Raw genomic sequence first — 16,942 nt, forward strand, 5'->3', positions numbered from 1 at the left:
AATGATTTTTTTTTTAGGATGAAACAAGATTTACTTTTTAAAATTTTTTTTAAAATATAAATTATTTATTTTTAGTTTTTGATATTCACTTCCACAAGTTTTTGAGTTCCAAATTTCTCACCCCTCCCCCCACCCCAAGATGGCATGCATTCTGAATACCCCTTCCCCTGGTCTGCCTTCTCTTCTATCTCTCCCCCCTCCCTTCTCTTATCCCCTTCCCCTTCTATTGCAAAAAATGATTTTTAAAAATATCTTCAGTTAACTGTCTATAAAAGAAGATTTTCTATAGATTAAATATAAAACACCCAACAAACCTGTCTCCATTTCAGCCAAATGGATTAAATTAAATTTCTGTCTACTTTTTTCTTCTCTGCTGAGACATGAAAAAATGTTTATATACTCTGGACACTATAAAACTGAAAGATTCTTCGATGCTGACCATATCACAGCAATGGCAAGAGATTCAGGCTTCACTAAGCAAGAACAGAAAAAAGCAAGCATTTCCTGAAAATCAAGGTGATTATAGTCCCAGATTACCAAAGGATATTTTAGATTTACTATCCCTGAAGATCATTAGGAAGAAGAAAGGCATCTTAGACTGTGCTTAAGTATGGCCCTTCCTGAAGGACAAACTGGACAACATCTGAAAGACATTTCTAGTTCTAGGAAAACATTATGAGAATGTGTTTATACCATAGCAAATCTAGACAAGTGGCTCCTTGGGCACAAAAGTAAAATTACCCTAGACAGAAAAAGACTAAGATATCTAAAGCAATTGGTTAAATCCATTAAATACAATTCTTTCTAGTGGGACCCCCATATAAAAATTTCAGAAGTGTTCTTATCTTTTCACTGCAAAACAAATATTCAGCAGAAAAGGACATTCCTCTAACATCCGATCCTCCTTTTCATAAGGTACTATGTAATGGCTCAGGCACTGTTTACAATTAACATTCTTCCTCAACTCTTCAGACATAAAAATATGGGAAAAGGCCAAGGAAATGGTTATCAGTATAAATAAGAGGAAAACCTCTTCCTACTCATTAATTCTTCTTTAGTATCCTAGTGCTTCTAGTATCCAACCTTAAAACCTAAATTTTGGAGACCAGAGGAAATATCTTTAACTTTTTGATCTATCCAAATCCAATCTATTTATCCAGAACGCATATGAAAAAGGGCAATATACTTTTTTAAATGGAAGACAGCTTGGCACAATGGACAAAGTACTGGACTTGGAATCAAGAAGGTCTAATTTCAAAATCCGCCTATAACATTTACTAGCCAGGTGACCAAAGACACATTAAATGATACAGCGTATGTAAAATGCTTTGCATTTAAAGAGCTATAAAAATGCCCAATATTATTTTTCATTTAGAACAAGAGACTTATTTGATATTAATAACAGATACCACTCCAAATTACATAACAGATTTGTTATATGTTAAAGGTGTTGTACAATATCATATCTTTGAGCTAGACAAGCAAAACAAAATATAAGTTGACTTTAGTAAGTAGTAAGTTCTTCGAAGACTGGGAGGAATCCACCTTATTCAGTTTTACATCTTTCACAAGATATTCTATACCTTGTGCTAAGCTGGTATTTAATACATATTTGTTGATTCAGAGATAGTAATGCATTAATAAAACTATGTAGATCCAATGTGATAGTTTCCCACTCATTTACATAGTAATTTCAGGTATGCTTTACCTTTATGTCTTATTAATCAGAATCTAAGCATGGTCTTGTATCCATACATAATTAGTAAACAATTGACAGTGGCTCTTACTACTTTTGGAAGTTTTTCTACCCCTCTAAATTATTTAATGCACCAGGGGACCTTCTTTTAAAAGGCTCCTCAAAAGTAAGAAGCCTTTTGTTAAATTTTAAAAAATCAACTATTATTAAATCTAATTGTTTTATAAATTAACAGGAACATGCCTATATCAATACCTTCCTGGACAATGCCTCCTAGTCCTATTAATGAGGCTAGAGAAGACAAGGATTATCTATTCAGATTAAATAAATTGCTAGTTCACAATGAGTCAGTGAAAGATATAAAATCACAGGACCTAAGAGCTAGAAGGGTCATCTAATTCAACATATACCTAACCAGGAAGAGAACCCTTCTACAACATTTTGGACATTTTGGACAACTCTAATTGTTTTTCCTTATGTGAAATCCAGATGTCCCTCTGCAACTTCTGCCTACTAGAGGGCCTAGTTTTTCCTTCTAGGAACATGCAAAACAAATCTAAAACCTTCAAATACTTGAAGATGCAAGTATGTCCTCTCCCTGCTCTCAAGCTTTCTCTTCTCCTCACCACTAATAATATTCATATGGCACATTCTCCTATCCCCTTAACTTTTCCATTCCCCTTACCATGTTGCTCACCATCTTTGACATATGCTTCAGTTTGCCTATGTCACTAGTCATAAATGAAATAATACAGGTAAAGTATCTTTCAAACTTGAAGGCCCTGAATGAAAGCTATCATCATGACAGTCTTCCTCAAATGTATCTCTCAAAACTGAACACAGTACTACAGATGTGATTTGACCAGAGCAGAATTTTAGACACTAGGCCCCTCTGAATGTAGCCTAAGATAGCCTTAATTGTGTTGACTCACATTGAACTTACAGGCCATAAAAATCCACAGATCTATTGAATCAGAACAGGCATCTCAGCAATGACTTTCCCAAACTGTATCCATAAAACTAACTTTTAGAGAAAATGCAGACCTTTATCCTTATTGAATTCATATTGTTAATTTACAGCCATTGCTCTAACCTATGGAGTAACTTTTGGATCCTGTTTTCTAACACCTGTTTTCTAGCATCCCTCTCAGCTTCATGGTATCTGTAAATCTGGAAAGTATATCTTCTACAATTTTATCTAAGTCATTAATAAAAATAATCAAAAGCAAAATGCTAAAAACAAATCTCTGGGCAGTCCACTATGGACTTCTCTTCAAAGTTGACAGTGACTCATTAATATGTCTCCATTGGTCTAATCATACAACAAATTATGAATCCATATAATCATACTAATATCTAGCCTACATCTATCTTGTCCATGAGGATAGTAAAAGAGACTCTCAAATGCTTCGTTGATATAAAACAAAACCTAGTACCCCTGCTTTCCTAGAGAAGATGAAACGGTCACTTTGGGTTCCCAGTGAAATCCAGAAGGCTTACCTTTCAATTTTTTTCCTAAGTTCTCTTTGTTTCTCTAGTTCCTTTACTTGTTCCCTCTCGATATCCATGAAAAGTCGTCTGTATCTTAAGTACTGCTTTTGACGCTAAAAGAAAAGTATTACAAATTTACTAATAGCCAGTTCTCAAAGGACTTTCAAATGACAATATATCTTCTTCACATATGAGGAAACCAGCAAAGGGCCTTGAAAAGATCCTAATTTCCCTCCACCTCAGATATTCATTAGAAATAGTGCTTAAAACTGTACTTCTGGACATATGTAACTAAACATATGTGATTAAAGATATGTTAGGGAAAAAGACAAAGCACTATTAATTTAGTTTATCTTCCTAAATAAGGTTATGTCTACTTTTTGTTCTTGGTGTAAAAACATGAAAGACACAGAGAAAAAGGTATATAACACTGAAGTAGGTGACACAATAAGAATCAGTTTAAGCTCCCATGGTGAGAACTCTATTAGGTAAGGATAATCTCACAGCTGAGGCACAAGTTGGGAAAGTATTTGTCCAAAGGTTTAAGTAACATGAAGTCAAATGCTATTGTGGTTGATTTATCTAAAGTCTGTGTTTTAGGATACAACCTCCTTAAGAGCAGCTAAGTGGTACAAGGGACAGAACATTGGGCCTGGAGTTCAAATTTGACCTCAGACACTGACTAGCTGCATGACCCTGGGCAAGTCCCTTAACCATTGTCTGCCTGTTTTCCCATCCGTAAAACAGAGGTAAGAATAGTACCTACCTCCCAGGATGCTGTAAGGATAAAATGAGCTAGTATTTGTAAAGCACAGTACCTAGCCCATAGAAGACACCATATAAATGTTAGCTATTACTATTACTGTTGTTGTTGTTGCTGTTATTATTATTGGCAGGCAAAGGGTTTGTGTGTGTCATTTTAGCATAATGTCCAGTCCCTGAGTAAAATAACATTAGTTTAAACTAAGGTTAGATGCTAACAAGGTGATAAAATGAACAAGGAAAAGCCCCTAAACTGACCAAAAGCATTTAAGGTATTAAAGCAAATCCAAATTATGTGAATCATTAAGCATAATCTAGGATTGTTCTAAGATTCCAGATTTTGCTATAAATATACTTGATGGTAACTAAATTGCTAAAATCTTGAAATAATTTGCAAATAATGAAGAGCAGTTTATTACTGTTGTAATTTTTGGTCATTACTGTAACTGTTTCAAAGCTTTTGGATTTCGTAGTTTCAGTTCTTGGCTTGTTATTGTTTGGTTGTTTCTGTCATGTCAGGCTCTTCATGACCCCATTTGGGGTTTTCTTGGCTAAGATACTGGACTGGTTTGCCATTTCCTTCTCCAACTCATTTTACAGATGAGGAAACTGAGGAAAACAAGGTTAAATGATTTGCCCAGGGTCAGCCAGTTAGTTAAGTGTCTGAGGCTACATTTGAACTCGGGAAGATGAGTCTGTCTGACTGCAGGTCTGGCACTCTATTCACTCTGCTACCTAGCTTCTTGGTCATATGCTATTTCAGGTATTTCAGGAATGCACAAGTTCAGTGGCAGTGCGTTTAAGCTAGTACATTTCACATACCTCTTTCTTGTCTTCTTCTTGGTCTATTCCATATTCAAATGATGGTAAATGTTGTATTTCACTTCTTAATCCTGACTGAGGACCATCATGAACCTGTAAAACAATCCAACTGCATTTAAACCAAAAACTATGAAAATTTAGCCAGAGTACTTTTTTTTGACTTTTTTTATTCTTTTATTTTTCAACATTAAGCTAAGTTTTGTGAAGAACCCAAACTGAAAACAAACTACCCATAAAAGAATGAAAGAGGCCAACTTCAGAGGAAATCAGTCAACCAAGACCACAGAGTAGAGAACAATGGAGAGAAAGATGAACAACATCTTAAAGTTAATACTAATATTGGTATTTTGTACATGCCTTGAATTTGTTCAGATCTGAATCTAAGACTTAGAAATAAAGGTCTGGGTTCTAAAATCTCAATGTCTGATATCTATAATTCAGATTCATTTCTCTTCATAGGAATGCAATGGAAGCAGGAGCCTGAAATATGTCCTTAGTGACATAGCAAAGAGGGACATGAAACTTATTTCTTCCATTAGAATAAAATTCAATTATAACAAACTTAGTATGGAGATTTTAATATGACGGCTCAAATCACACTCCCTAGGGTTAAACAAAAAGTCCAATATGACATAAGGGCAGGGCTAGTCCTGTCATCTAATACCAGTAATATAAAAGTTCTGACTTGATTTCACCAAAAAAACCTCTCAGATTGAGAATTCATTCACTGATTACCTCTTTGTGATTTCTAAAAGTTCATCTTAAAAAAAAAAGATGGCTTTTTCCCCCACCAAAATCATAACAGAAGGATGGTAATTCTGATCAGTGTTTTTATATCATGATATGAGAAGAAAAGTAATCCGAGGACACCTGGGTACAGTGCCTTGCATATATTAGCTGTTCAATACACTCAACACTTATTGTGACTAAATGAAATACATAAAAGAATACATAAAGGAGATAAATCACTAGTATGGTAAAGAAAATAACATGAGTTGGACGAAAAAGCTACAGTATATATGCTAAAAAGTACAAAGACTAATTTTCAACAGCACGACATAGTGCCTCCCATCACATTCTCTCCTCTGCTTAAAAAGGCTGTCACCTATGATCTCCTTTTTTACCACTTCAAGGGTCTTTGCTTACCGTTCCCTCTTTAATTGTGTAAATGGGCATTACTCAATACTAACATCTTCTATTCCCTCCTGCTCAGGGCCAAAACAAGAGCGAATTATGTACCAGCACACAGCACCAACACCTATACCAGGAAAACAGGGATCAAGACATTTTTGCATGGCTCAAGACACTTGTCCTATGCTCTTATGAAGGGGTTTCTAGGGACTTCCACATTAAGTCTCCTTTTACAAACTCCAACTGACTGGAAAATGCTTAACTCTCAGACATGAGTAAAGTGAACAAAAACAAAACAAAACACCCAGCTGCCTTAAAACACATAATTCAATCACTGTTTTCATGGCTTAGGCATTGTGCCACATTGCAGCTGGTGGCACTTACAAACTAGAAGCACCATGCTTCTAGTAACTTGACAACTAAAAAAGGATGAAATCACCTAATGCAAAGATACTGAAATAAGTCAGGAAAAGAAGATATCCGTAACCAGCAGGGCTGACGAAAACTCTACTTTCAGTGGGATTCATCTCTTACCCTGTGAGTTAGGAAATTTGTGTTTGTATAATACCAGCTTAGTTGACTCCTAGTGCCAAAAGAAACTATTTACACTGCAGAGTCAGAGAGAGGATTCCTAGCTCCAAGGTTACAAATTCTAGTACCTCTTAGCAGCAGCCAAAACTGAAGAAAAAAAGTGAAAATCCAAACTATGTACCTAACTTCCCAGTCTCTTACTTGCTCTCCCAACATTGACTGCAGTCTAATCTTAACAAGTCCCAATCCAAGTTACTTCTATTTTCTCTGCTCTACCTAATCTCTGCTAAAGGTCTGGGCATAAAGACTAGGTGAAAGTTCCTGGGGGTTTCTCGCCTTCCTTCACTTGCTATGGTGATATTTGAGGGAAATACTGGTAGCCAATAAAATGTTTTCTATAAAGACACAAAGTCCACACAGGTACTTTTTCATGGAAAAATACTCTTGGCTGCAGCAAGAAGTATGGAGCAAGTTCAAGAGTCTAAGGAATTCTTACACTTAATGGAATAAAACAGGACACTATTCTCTTAGTTCCGTGTCCAGGTAGCACTAACTCTATACTGCCAAACCAGTTATAGTTACAGTGCTAGTAAACCCCTGCCCTAATCTTGAGATTACTCTCTGTGGCTCCCCCTTCTCTTCAATCCGTTCTGCAGGCTCCCTGGTGACAACAGTTTTCATACCAGATGATGTCTTCTAAAAACAAAAAATACAAAATGCACATTTTTGTTCACAAATGGAGGAAATACACTAGCGATACTCTTTTATACTTTGGTGACAGCCTTAGAGTAATTTATATTTTACAACATAACACAGGACACGCAACCCTTACCCCAACTCCATAAACCCTAATGCCATTGTCCACAAACCAGTTACAATATAGTCCTAACAAGTCCCAACCCAAATCCTAAGTAGTTATTATTTTTAGCTGCTCTCTGTAATGAACTTAGAGTACCACTTGCCCCCTGTTAAGATTCCACAGGGAATGAATGCTTTTGTCTCTCTCACTAGTAAAACCCATAATGACTTTCTGAAAAGTGTTTTAATTAAAAAATATAAAATGTCAATTACCTCTGATAGTAGCCATATACTAGGATTTCAGTGAAAGCTATTAGGTAATTTTAACAGGGTAATCTAAGTAAAATGAAGGACTTTAATATAGATATTTTAAGTTCCATTAAGGTCCTAATACTGTATCCCCAAACCAGTTGCAGCATAGTCTTGGCAAGTTCTATTGCAAATTCCAAGTAGTTATTTCTTACGGTTCACTTACATCTTTAGTCTCCTGGTCCTGTATCTTGACTGGAAGATCGTTAGGAGGGGGCTTTTCTGTATCCTTCTCATCTGCACTAATAGATGATAGCTGCCCAAAATATATTTTCTGAAAACAAAGAAATAAAAAAAAAAGCAACATCAATAGCCTGGGAAAGGGCAATACACTAAAAATAATACTCTAGGTTTTATCAAAAGCCTTGTGATCAATCTTAGTAGGCTGAGTTCATCTGGCATATCAAAAGATAATAAAAATATACTAATCAGCTTCTCAGAACCTAACTTTATACTGCCAAAGCAACTGCAGCATTATAGTCCTAGCAAGTACCAGGAGTTTACTTTCTGCTGTTCCCTCTCCTCTTTCTTTTGTTCTCCATGGGCCAGAAGGAGCAGAACTCTCTGATCTTTCAGAGGAGAGTCCTTTCCCTCTTACCTTCTTCAAATAGGGGTAACATGTGAGTGGTCATACTCTAGGCTTTGGTGAGAGTCTTCAGTGAGACTCTCACTAAATTTAGAAGTCCAAGTACAATACATTATGGAATAAAACAGGATAGATGATGTATGCCAACAGATATCACACCCCCTAAGTCTGACTGCCAAAGACACCAGCTATTTGCCCTTGTGTTCTAAAATGGAAATATTTCCAGAAGGTTCATGGTTTTATAATCTGGCAAGAAGACAAGCAAAGACATTTTTTGTTTCTATGTTTAGAGTTGAAATAACATTTACAGCCAGGGTGATTCTGATGTGACTAAAGGCAAACCCAACAAGGAAATAGTTTAGAGCAACTGGAGTTATAGATCCTCCTCCTTTCCTGAGTGGCAGGTTCCCACCCCTGGTAATTAAGGGGGTAGAAAGCAGTATAGGCTTGAGGGAAGGGGTAATAAACTTAACTTCATTCACAAAAGAAAGTCTTAGCCCCATTTTCAGTCACTGCTCACAATAAGAGAATTTTTTTTGCCTGATGCTTTACCCAGAAAACAAACAGCCTTGAAGAGGAAGCACACTCTGATTTCAAAATAAAAATAATACTTTAAACCGAGTGGTGCCTTTGACACATAAGACTGGTTTATACAATGCTGTCATATCAGATTTAATCCTCTCTTCTTGTGAATAATGATTTCAAGTCAAGTTTGTGGATAGCACTCTTTCTGGAAAAATATCAGTCAAATCACTGGAGCATGCTCCACACAATGCCCCATGTCAGACCTTAGGATCTAATAATTCTGATTCAATCACCTCCCTCTACCAGTATCCTGGAGCCAACCTAACACTCTAAAACACAGTACTGCTAAATAGTCTGTGTTTGCAAAGGTGTTAGAAAGTACGTCACTGGGGAGTGCTTACGCAGAAAAGCAGCCATCTCACCACGTTCCTGACAAGGCAAAAACTGAGTTCTACAATTAACTTACAATTGACCACATAGAGGAGAAAACCATAACCATGATACTAATAACAACAGCAGCAGCAGCAACAACAGTTGGTCTTTATATACTGCTTTAAGACTTATAAAGCATTTACACACATTATCCCATTTGAGTTTTACAATGGCACTAAATGCTGGAGATCAGGAAGGGATTGGTGGGATGGTGGTACCCTTAAGCATTATGGGTGGAGAGGTTAGGGGAAATGTAATGTTGTTATGGACATGTTTTTGATGCGTCTATGAGAATTCCAGTTTGAAATTTCCAAGAGGCAGTTAGAAATGTATGACTAGAGCTCAGAAGAGACTAGGGATAGAAATATAGATCTAGGAACCATGAGCATATAAATGATAATTGAACCCATGAGAGCTAACTTTGATTAAAGTTCCAACTCCTTGGTATGGCATTCAAGGTCCATTCTCTCTCCCCTACCAGGAAAACACAGGTTTTCATGACAAGTCCAATATTCTATCCAATAAGCCATCTTGTCTTTCTGTTTATATCTGCAAAGCTGAAACAATACTCACAGCTTGAATGATTGTGGTGACAAATACTAAACAGAAGCTTCACACCCATATATTATTTTTTCAATAAGAGATTCTGAAGGTATAAACATGAGGTACCCTGAACATCACCACAACAGCCAGGAAACTATTAGTTACTAATGCAGAAATAATTTCTGAGTCAATAGATTTGAACAAATTATCTAATAGAGGAAAAGTAAAAAAGTCAACAGCAAATTAGAAAGGCTTAGCGTGGTAATAGAGCAGCAATAACTTACCAATACAGTAAGTCTACTTTCACATCTCTATAAAATCTCCATGAGAACGATCTAACTACATATTAAAGGAATTCTTGATAAAAATAAGTAATTTGATGTTTTCCAGAAAGAGTTCTACAAACAAATAGTTCTACAAACAATTTCCTACAACAGATAACATCTTCCTAGTCACACTAGTAACTGAAAAGTACAGGAAATATAAGATTTTGCTTTGACTGTTGATTACAGAATATCATTCAACTCAACACCAAAAAACAGAGCCTTTAAGCTTTTCCTATGGCAGAAGTATCTCCCATGCATATGTTAAGATTCCGGAAAAAATGTTTTGTTTGTTCAATGATCTATAACCATCAAAATGATGCATAAAATAGGGAGATTGTCAAAGCGTTGGCAATTATCATGAAGAATGTCTTGGGAGAGAATCCAAATAAAGGTATTTCCTGGTGAAGGTAAAATCCTCCAGATGGTTCTGTTTGGAGCTGCTATTGCACAGACTGCATCAAGCCACAGAATACTAAGGAGATTCATCAAAAAAAATACAAGGCCATTCAAGAGAAGAAAGTGGCCACAATGGAAAAGCTAAATGGATTAAAAATGTCTATTGTCCTAACTATAACACCTAGTTGGATGGATGGTCCACTGACAGTCCAACAGTCCAATACCTTGAACAGGCAGGCAATGTAGATGGATGATGAGGTGGATCCAGAATTGAACAGATTTTGAAAACCATGAAGCACTTTCAATGATTCCAAGCTGTTCTTTGAAACAAATGCCCATTTAAAAATACAAATGCCCATTTAAAAACAGTATTCTTTTGGTGATGTTATATGGCTGCTATTCATGATACATCTCAGTTTTCTCAAGGATATCAACAAGTTCCAGTGGGAACAGAAAAATGCATTAATGGACAGAAGTAGCCTGAACTAAATTACCAACAATTACTTCTATGCAAAAAATGGAATGAAAGTATCATCGAGAAAATTTATGATCAGAAAAGAAGGGCAGGCTACTCATGTAATTAAAGTGAGGTGTATCAGATGGGCAGCCTGAAGGCTATACTGGCACCTAAAAAATGTTAAAAAAGTACTAGAAGGCCCTCAGAGGTCTTATTAGATAGTTTATGCAAGATTTAGGAAAGGACACAGACAGGAATCGCAAAGGATGAGTAGTGTGGATTGACTATAATCTGCATAATTACAGGAAGTAATCACAGATCCACATAAGTATTCAAGTATATGCTTAATAAGAAACTAACTTAAGGCACATCACCAGAGAACTTAACTCAATAACCGTTTTTTACTCATTCATTATATATAAAGGCACTGTTCCAGGTGTTGGAAGTACACAGGAAAAAAAAAAGCATGGTCTCGTCCCTTAAAAATTTTAAACTATGTGGAGGGAGGCACAGTATGAATACAGAGTAGTTTCAGGAGGGAGAAGATGCTAAAACTAAGAAGGAAATGGACAAGAGAGAATCGAAAAAGGCATCTACTAAGAAGTGATGCTTGAGCTAAGGCTAGACGAAAACTAAGGATTCTGAAAAGTAGATGTTAGGAGAGAATACATTTCAGCCATGAGGGCCTGTGCACGTGAAGGTAGATGGAATGGTAATTTCAGAGTGAGAGGAGGAAGCATCTAGTAGCACATTTGAATGGACTCAGAATGCATGAATGTTTTACATGAATTCTGTGAAATGAGTCTGGAAAGGCTGGGAGCCAGATTGTGGAAAGCCTTAAACAGCAGTCTTAAGAGTCTGTATTTCATCCTCAAGGTAAAAGGACACTACTGAAGATTTTTGACCTGAAGAATAACATAGTTAGACCTATGCCTTAGGAAAATTATTTTGACAGTTACAAGGAGAATGTATTAGAGAAGAAAGAGACCAGAATCAGGGACAAACATTAGGAGGCTACTGCAAAAATGCAAATAATAGGACATAAGGGTTTTTACTACAACAGTAACAATATGAGTAGAGAGAAGGGCAATGAAGAAAGGTGTTATAAAGAACAAATCAACAAAATTTGGAAACTTATTGAATATGGGAGTAAAATAAAGGGAAAAGTTTAGGATGGCTTTGAGGCTACGAACCTGAGGGACTGAAACAATAATGATGTCATCAAGAAATCTAAAGAAGTGGTGGGTGTCAGAGCGGGAAAGGAAAGATAATAAATTGGGTTTCAGATGTGTTCAATTTGACAATTTGGTAGGACACCTAGGGAATTATATCCAGCAGGCAACTAACTGGAAATGCAAGAAGTGCAGATAACGGTTAAAAGGATATAATGGAGAAATTTTATAAAAGCCTCTCATCAAGAATTCAAAAGGAATTCTATAAGCTAAGACAACACATTATATGAGTTCAGCATCCAGACTCAGGAACTTTGAAGAAAATATAAAAGAAACCAGAGAACGGAATTTTAATCTGTTGACTTGTCAGTTTTAGGATACTCTTTAAACAAATCTTTTACATTCATAGTCTCTTAAGAGTTCACTCTGAACTGTTACTTTGACTCAGTGGAGTTTCTTAGCAAACTAATTTACCTCTTGGGGAGGGTTACTCTCTGTGCTTTCTTCTGAAAGTCCTAATGGCTTCTCCCCATCTGTAGTTTTTCGGGAAGCCAGTTGTTGACGGGCTTGCTTCACAGTTTGGCTAAGCTGCCAGAGAAAGCAAGGAAAAAAGAAAAAAAAGAAAAACCAAATGTTAATACCAATAACAAGTGTTCTATACAGGAAAATAGGCTCCTGCTATTAAATTCATGCCAAACTTATGACAAGAGGATTATTTTCACAGGAGATTTTCATCTTGTGATAATATTTTTGTATAACAACTTTATTTTCATTATTTCAACTCAGCAATTTTTATTTCATCATTTTGTCTTACAGTTATTAGTCAAATAAGTTTTTGATATTATATATTTTTACTTTAAATGTTGGCACAAAAACACCCAAAGCTTAAAGTCTGGATTAACACAAATAGAAACTACTGAATAGATACTTCCCACCTTGAAAAGCAGCAAGGTATAGCATAAAAAGCACCCTACTTAGAAGTCAGATCTGTGTTTGAATCTTACCTTAACCACCACACGGGCAACTTAGAATTACTCAGACACTTGGTCCCTTGTCTGTGAGATGGAAATACTTTACTTTTACTACCAATCTCACAGGTTGTTCTGAAGAAAGTGGGTTGCAACTTTAAAGCTCCGTATAAATGTACTGTTAATATTATTACTATAGTCATCCCTCCAAATGGCAAACCTCAGAACAGGAATCCTTCTATCAGCTACTCCTTGCCAACCTAACTGCTTTTGTTATTCCTTATTCATACCCTTCATTTCTAGACACCCTTTCCCCATAAAAAAGTTTGGTAGCCGCTATGTATACTCTTCTCTCCCATTTTGTGCTATTCCTTTCCCATTTTTAGACAATTCAACCTTCCTTTAAATTCTTTGTTCTAATTTCCCTTCTCCAATTAATGCAGACTATAAGCTCATTGTTTTTAATACTATATTCAGCAAAAGTGCTATTAAGTGGTACTTTACTAATATTTATGTTGCCTACATATTCATTCTGTCTCCACCCATTATATTAGTATTTACCTATTTATTACTTTTCATTAACATACAGCTTGTCTTAAAAAAGACTACAGGATAATTGATTTGGAATTGGAATCTTCCTGTAGGAAGAAAGGGTATTCCCCTTTATAGATGGCTAAAGACAGTAGCAAATAAGAGTGGATTCTTCCCATGTCATACATTTTAATAGTGGAAAAGTCATGACGAGTTTAACCATTTGCTGGAATTTTGACATAAAATTTTTTTCCTAAAATGAGAAAAACAGGGTCTATAAATTTCTCGCAAAGGAATATGCAAAGATGAAAAAATTTCAGATGATTACTAAATAGTAATCTAAGTTTCAGGGTCCCTTTCTCATTATCTTCCTGGTCTCCCTGCAGTATACAACCTCTAACTAGATTCTAATTGTTTTTAAAGAGTTTGTCTCTTCTTGCAAAGAGATCAACTTTAAAAATTGGCATCTGTCTTCTAAAAGACCTAGATTTCAATGAGCTAGTTTCAGAGTGGCTCAACAAGCTAAGATGAAGCTATTCACAATACATAATGAGCCATATGTGTAGCCAAGGTTATATAAAACACAGTATCATGAATTATTCTTGCTCTTATTATTTGCCAAGTGGTAGGTAGCACTGCCCTATGCCGTATGGTCAGGGGATCAAAGTCACCTTTGTAAAAGACCTGCAGTAAGAAGTAAAATAAACTTTAAATCTTTATCACAATCACCGCATTGCCTGAAGGAGTATTCTCCAAATTGATCAAGCAAAAAATTCTGGGTGATGTTAATATCTGTAGTCTTTCCTTTCTCCACCAACACCCCTTCCCTGACTACAAGCCTCTAATATCGGTAACATGTACAATGACAGATAGAAAGTGAATAAAAGAGAACATATGTACTTTTTAAAAAAGCATATTGTACATAAGGGATTTACTTATCTGAAGATGACAGTGATCACTATGTGTGTTTATGCATGGCTAAAAAAGCTCATAGGTGACCCAAAGTCCTGTTCACATTACGCAAATATACACATTACACTTTGATATAAAACTATGGTTGTGATTTATAAAGCCTAGCAATGATAACAGACTTTACTTCTGGCTCACTTAGCACCTTCATAATGTCTTGGCTTAAAAGTCAACATTTAGGGGCAGGTAGTTGGCTCAGTTGATAGAGCACCAGCCCTGGAGTCAGGAGAACCTGAATTCAAATTTGACCTCAGACACTTGCTAGCAGTGTGACCCTGGGCAAGTCACTTAACCCCAGTTGCTTCCAAAAAAAGAAAAAAAACCCCTGCAACCTTTACATAATTAACATAGGGGATTAAATACATGCAAATGAATATCTGGCCTTTTTTCCCCCCATATATCTAGAGGTGGTCCTCAGGAAAATCTTAAGAAACTATCAGTCTAATAAACAAAATTAATGCCAACAAATCTCACCTTCTTCCTAACAGCCACCAATGGCTACCTTCCAGCTGACTCAAAAAATGCAGTTATCTTCTACTTCATTTCCAAAGCCAAGAGCTCAGAGTATCTAGCCACACCCTTAATAAAGTACTGAATTTAGTTTGAGAGTTCAAGGACTAAATTTAATTTCCCAGACTTTAGAAAGGCTTAAGAAATTAAAATTAATTCTATTTTGTAACTGATTCTTATATTGTATTGGTTTCCTATTATAATTGATCCATTTCTATGTCCTTGAGTTGAACTCAGAAATTCAAGTTTCCCTCTCAGTTAAAGTTATAATGAAAAGAAAAGCTGTTATCTTTCATACCAGTAGCCCCTGGGAATACTTTGGTAACCTCCAGAATACTTCCAGGACATTTACTTATCTTTAAGCCCCACAAGTTAACTTGGTACCATTCCCAAAAGACATACTGTCTGTCCTTGCCTGTCCTTGTATGATTAGGGGAGTTTTTATCTCTTCCAAAGAGATAGCAAGTCTGGTAGTTTTGATCCCCTCACAAAGATTACAAGGTGTAGATGGGTCCCATAAAACAATTAGCTTTTCTAATTGTCAGAGAGGGGTGGTGATTAGCCTCATGTGAATGCCAGCCCACCTTTCTCAGTATAGTCAATCATAACGTTCCTGCCCGGAACCTACAACCTATCACCTTTTCTCCATGCCTACCAATACCCCTTCTTGCTGTGTGTCAACAGAGAGGCTCTCCTCTTCTCACTGGGATTGCTGGCTTTATTGAGGTTACCAGTCTGACCCACTTTGCTAACAGTTATATATGTCACTGTTAATAAACTAATTTTGCTCAAAGCCATGTACCTCAGTTTACCCTTATTAATCTTATTTGCCACAGGGTGTAAAAAGTCTACAAGGCATTGAGAAAAACAACCTATGTAATGAAAAGGTTCTAGAAGAAAAGATCAGAGAAGTTGATGGAAGTTTTTCCTGGAAAAGAAATGGCTGAACTGGGGCATAGCAGTCTGCAAACACAAAACTGGTTATGCAGAGTAGAGCAAACAACCTTGATCATATGCTTCCAATATCCATAAAAGAATAAAGCTGACCAATACTGTGGAAATTCCAACCACAGGGACCACTATCATTTGACTATAGCTGACTACAAGGCAAGGGCCTGCTATATCAAGATTGCACGCCATCTTGGTGAGGGGAGGGAGAAAAAAGTTTGGAACTCAGAATCTTATAAAAGTGAATGTTGAAAACTACCTTTGCCTGTAATTGGAAAAAAAATAAAATACTATTAAGGGCAGAGGGGAAGGAAAAAAAAAACAGGGCAAGGGCCTAAATCAGTTGACTTCTTGAAGTCTCTTCTGATGATGTGATTCTCTATTCAATTTCAAGTGATATAGGAAACTAGGAAAAGCCAGGCTTGATTCTTCATGGGACCAGAGTTCTAGAGCTGAAAGCAGGTTAATTTTTGGTGGCATACCAAGTATAAGAAGCTAAGAAAAATGCAGGAACCATATTTTAAGGATAAAAATTACAAACTGTGGAGCATTTAGAAAAAGGCAACCAAGAGGATGGTGAGGAGTCTGTAAACAGTGTCATATGAGGAAACAGGGGCTATTTAAGGAATTATTTCCAGATAGTTAGAGCTGTCCAATAAAAGAACAAACTACTACACAAAGTAATGAGTTCTTTGTGACCCGAAATGTTCAAGCTGAGGCTGCATAAATCATAAGTTAGGCATATCGTATAAAAGATTCCTGTGCTGCACAGGAGATTGTTAGACCATTTGATCTCAAAGGTCTCTTTCAACTTCAAAATTCTATGATTCTGTGATTCTAAATCACAACAGAGCTGATAATTTCATGAAATCCTAACAGAAAGATAACTTTCATTATTGACCTCAGTATGTAACCAAATTTCAGGCTCTTTAATCAGGTCTGGGGGAAATGGAGAAGTCAGTTCTTGAATGTTTCTATGATAAAGATAATACCAGTGACATCTAATGGATTAAAAATTACAAGAAAGATAAGATCAGGA

The 16,942-nt window shown here is 36.3% G+C and overlaps 1 protein-coding gene across 2 annotated transcripts in view; it reads right to left on the minus strand.

The window, feature by feature from the left end:
• The window catches only part of CCDC15 (coiled-coil domain containing 15), a 52,021-nt gene that overhangs the window by 24,112 nt on the left and 10,967 nt on the right, over positions 1–16,942 (minus strand). The window contains exons 5-9 of one of the 2 annotated variants that reach the window (XM_021000629.2): positions 12,452–12,565; positions 7,707–7,814; positions 7,052–7,129; positions 4,772–4,864; positions 3,197–3,300 (exon numbers count right to left, since the gene is read on the minus strand). In XM_021000629.2, coding sequence (XP_020856288.2) covers positions 3,197–3,300; positions 4,772–4,864; positions 7,052–7,129; positions 7,707–7,814; positions 12,452–12,565 — 497 coding nt within the window. The remainder of the gene's footprint in view (positions 1–3,196; positions 3,301–4,771; positions 4,865–7,051; positions 7,130–7,706; positions 7,815–12,451; positions 12,566–16,942) is intronic. The other variant, XM_078147128.1, reaches the window with a different exon arrangement.

Source organism: Phascolarctos cinereus, unplaced genomic scaffold (genome assembly GCF_003287225.1).
Source record: "Phascolarctos cinereus isolate Bilbo 61053 unplaced genomic scaffold, phaCin_HiC Scaffold_726;HRSCAF=1367, whole genome shotgun sequence".
Lineage (NCBI taxonomy): Eukaryota > Metazoa > Chordata > Mammalia > Diprotodontia > Phascolarctidae > Phascolarctos > Phascolarctos cinereus.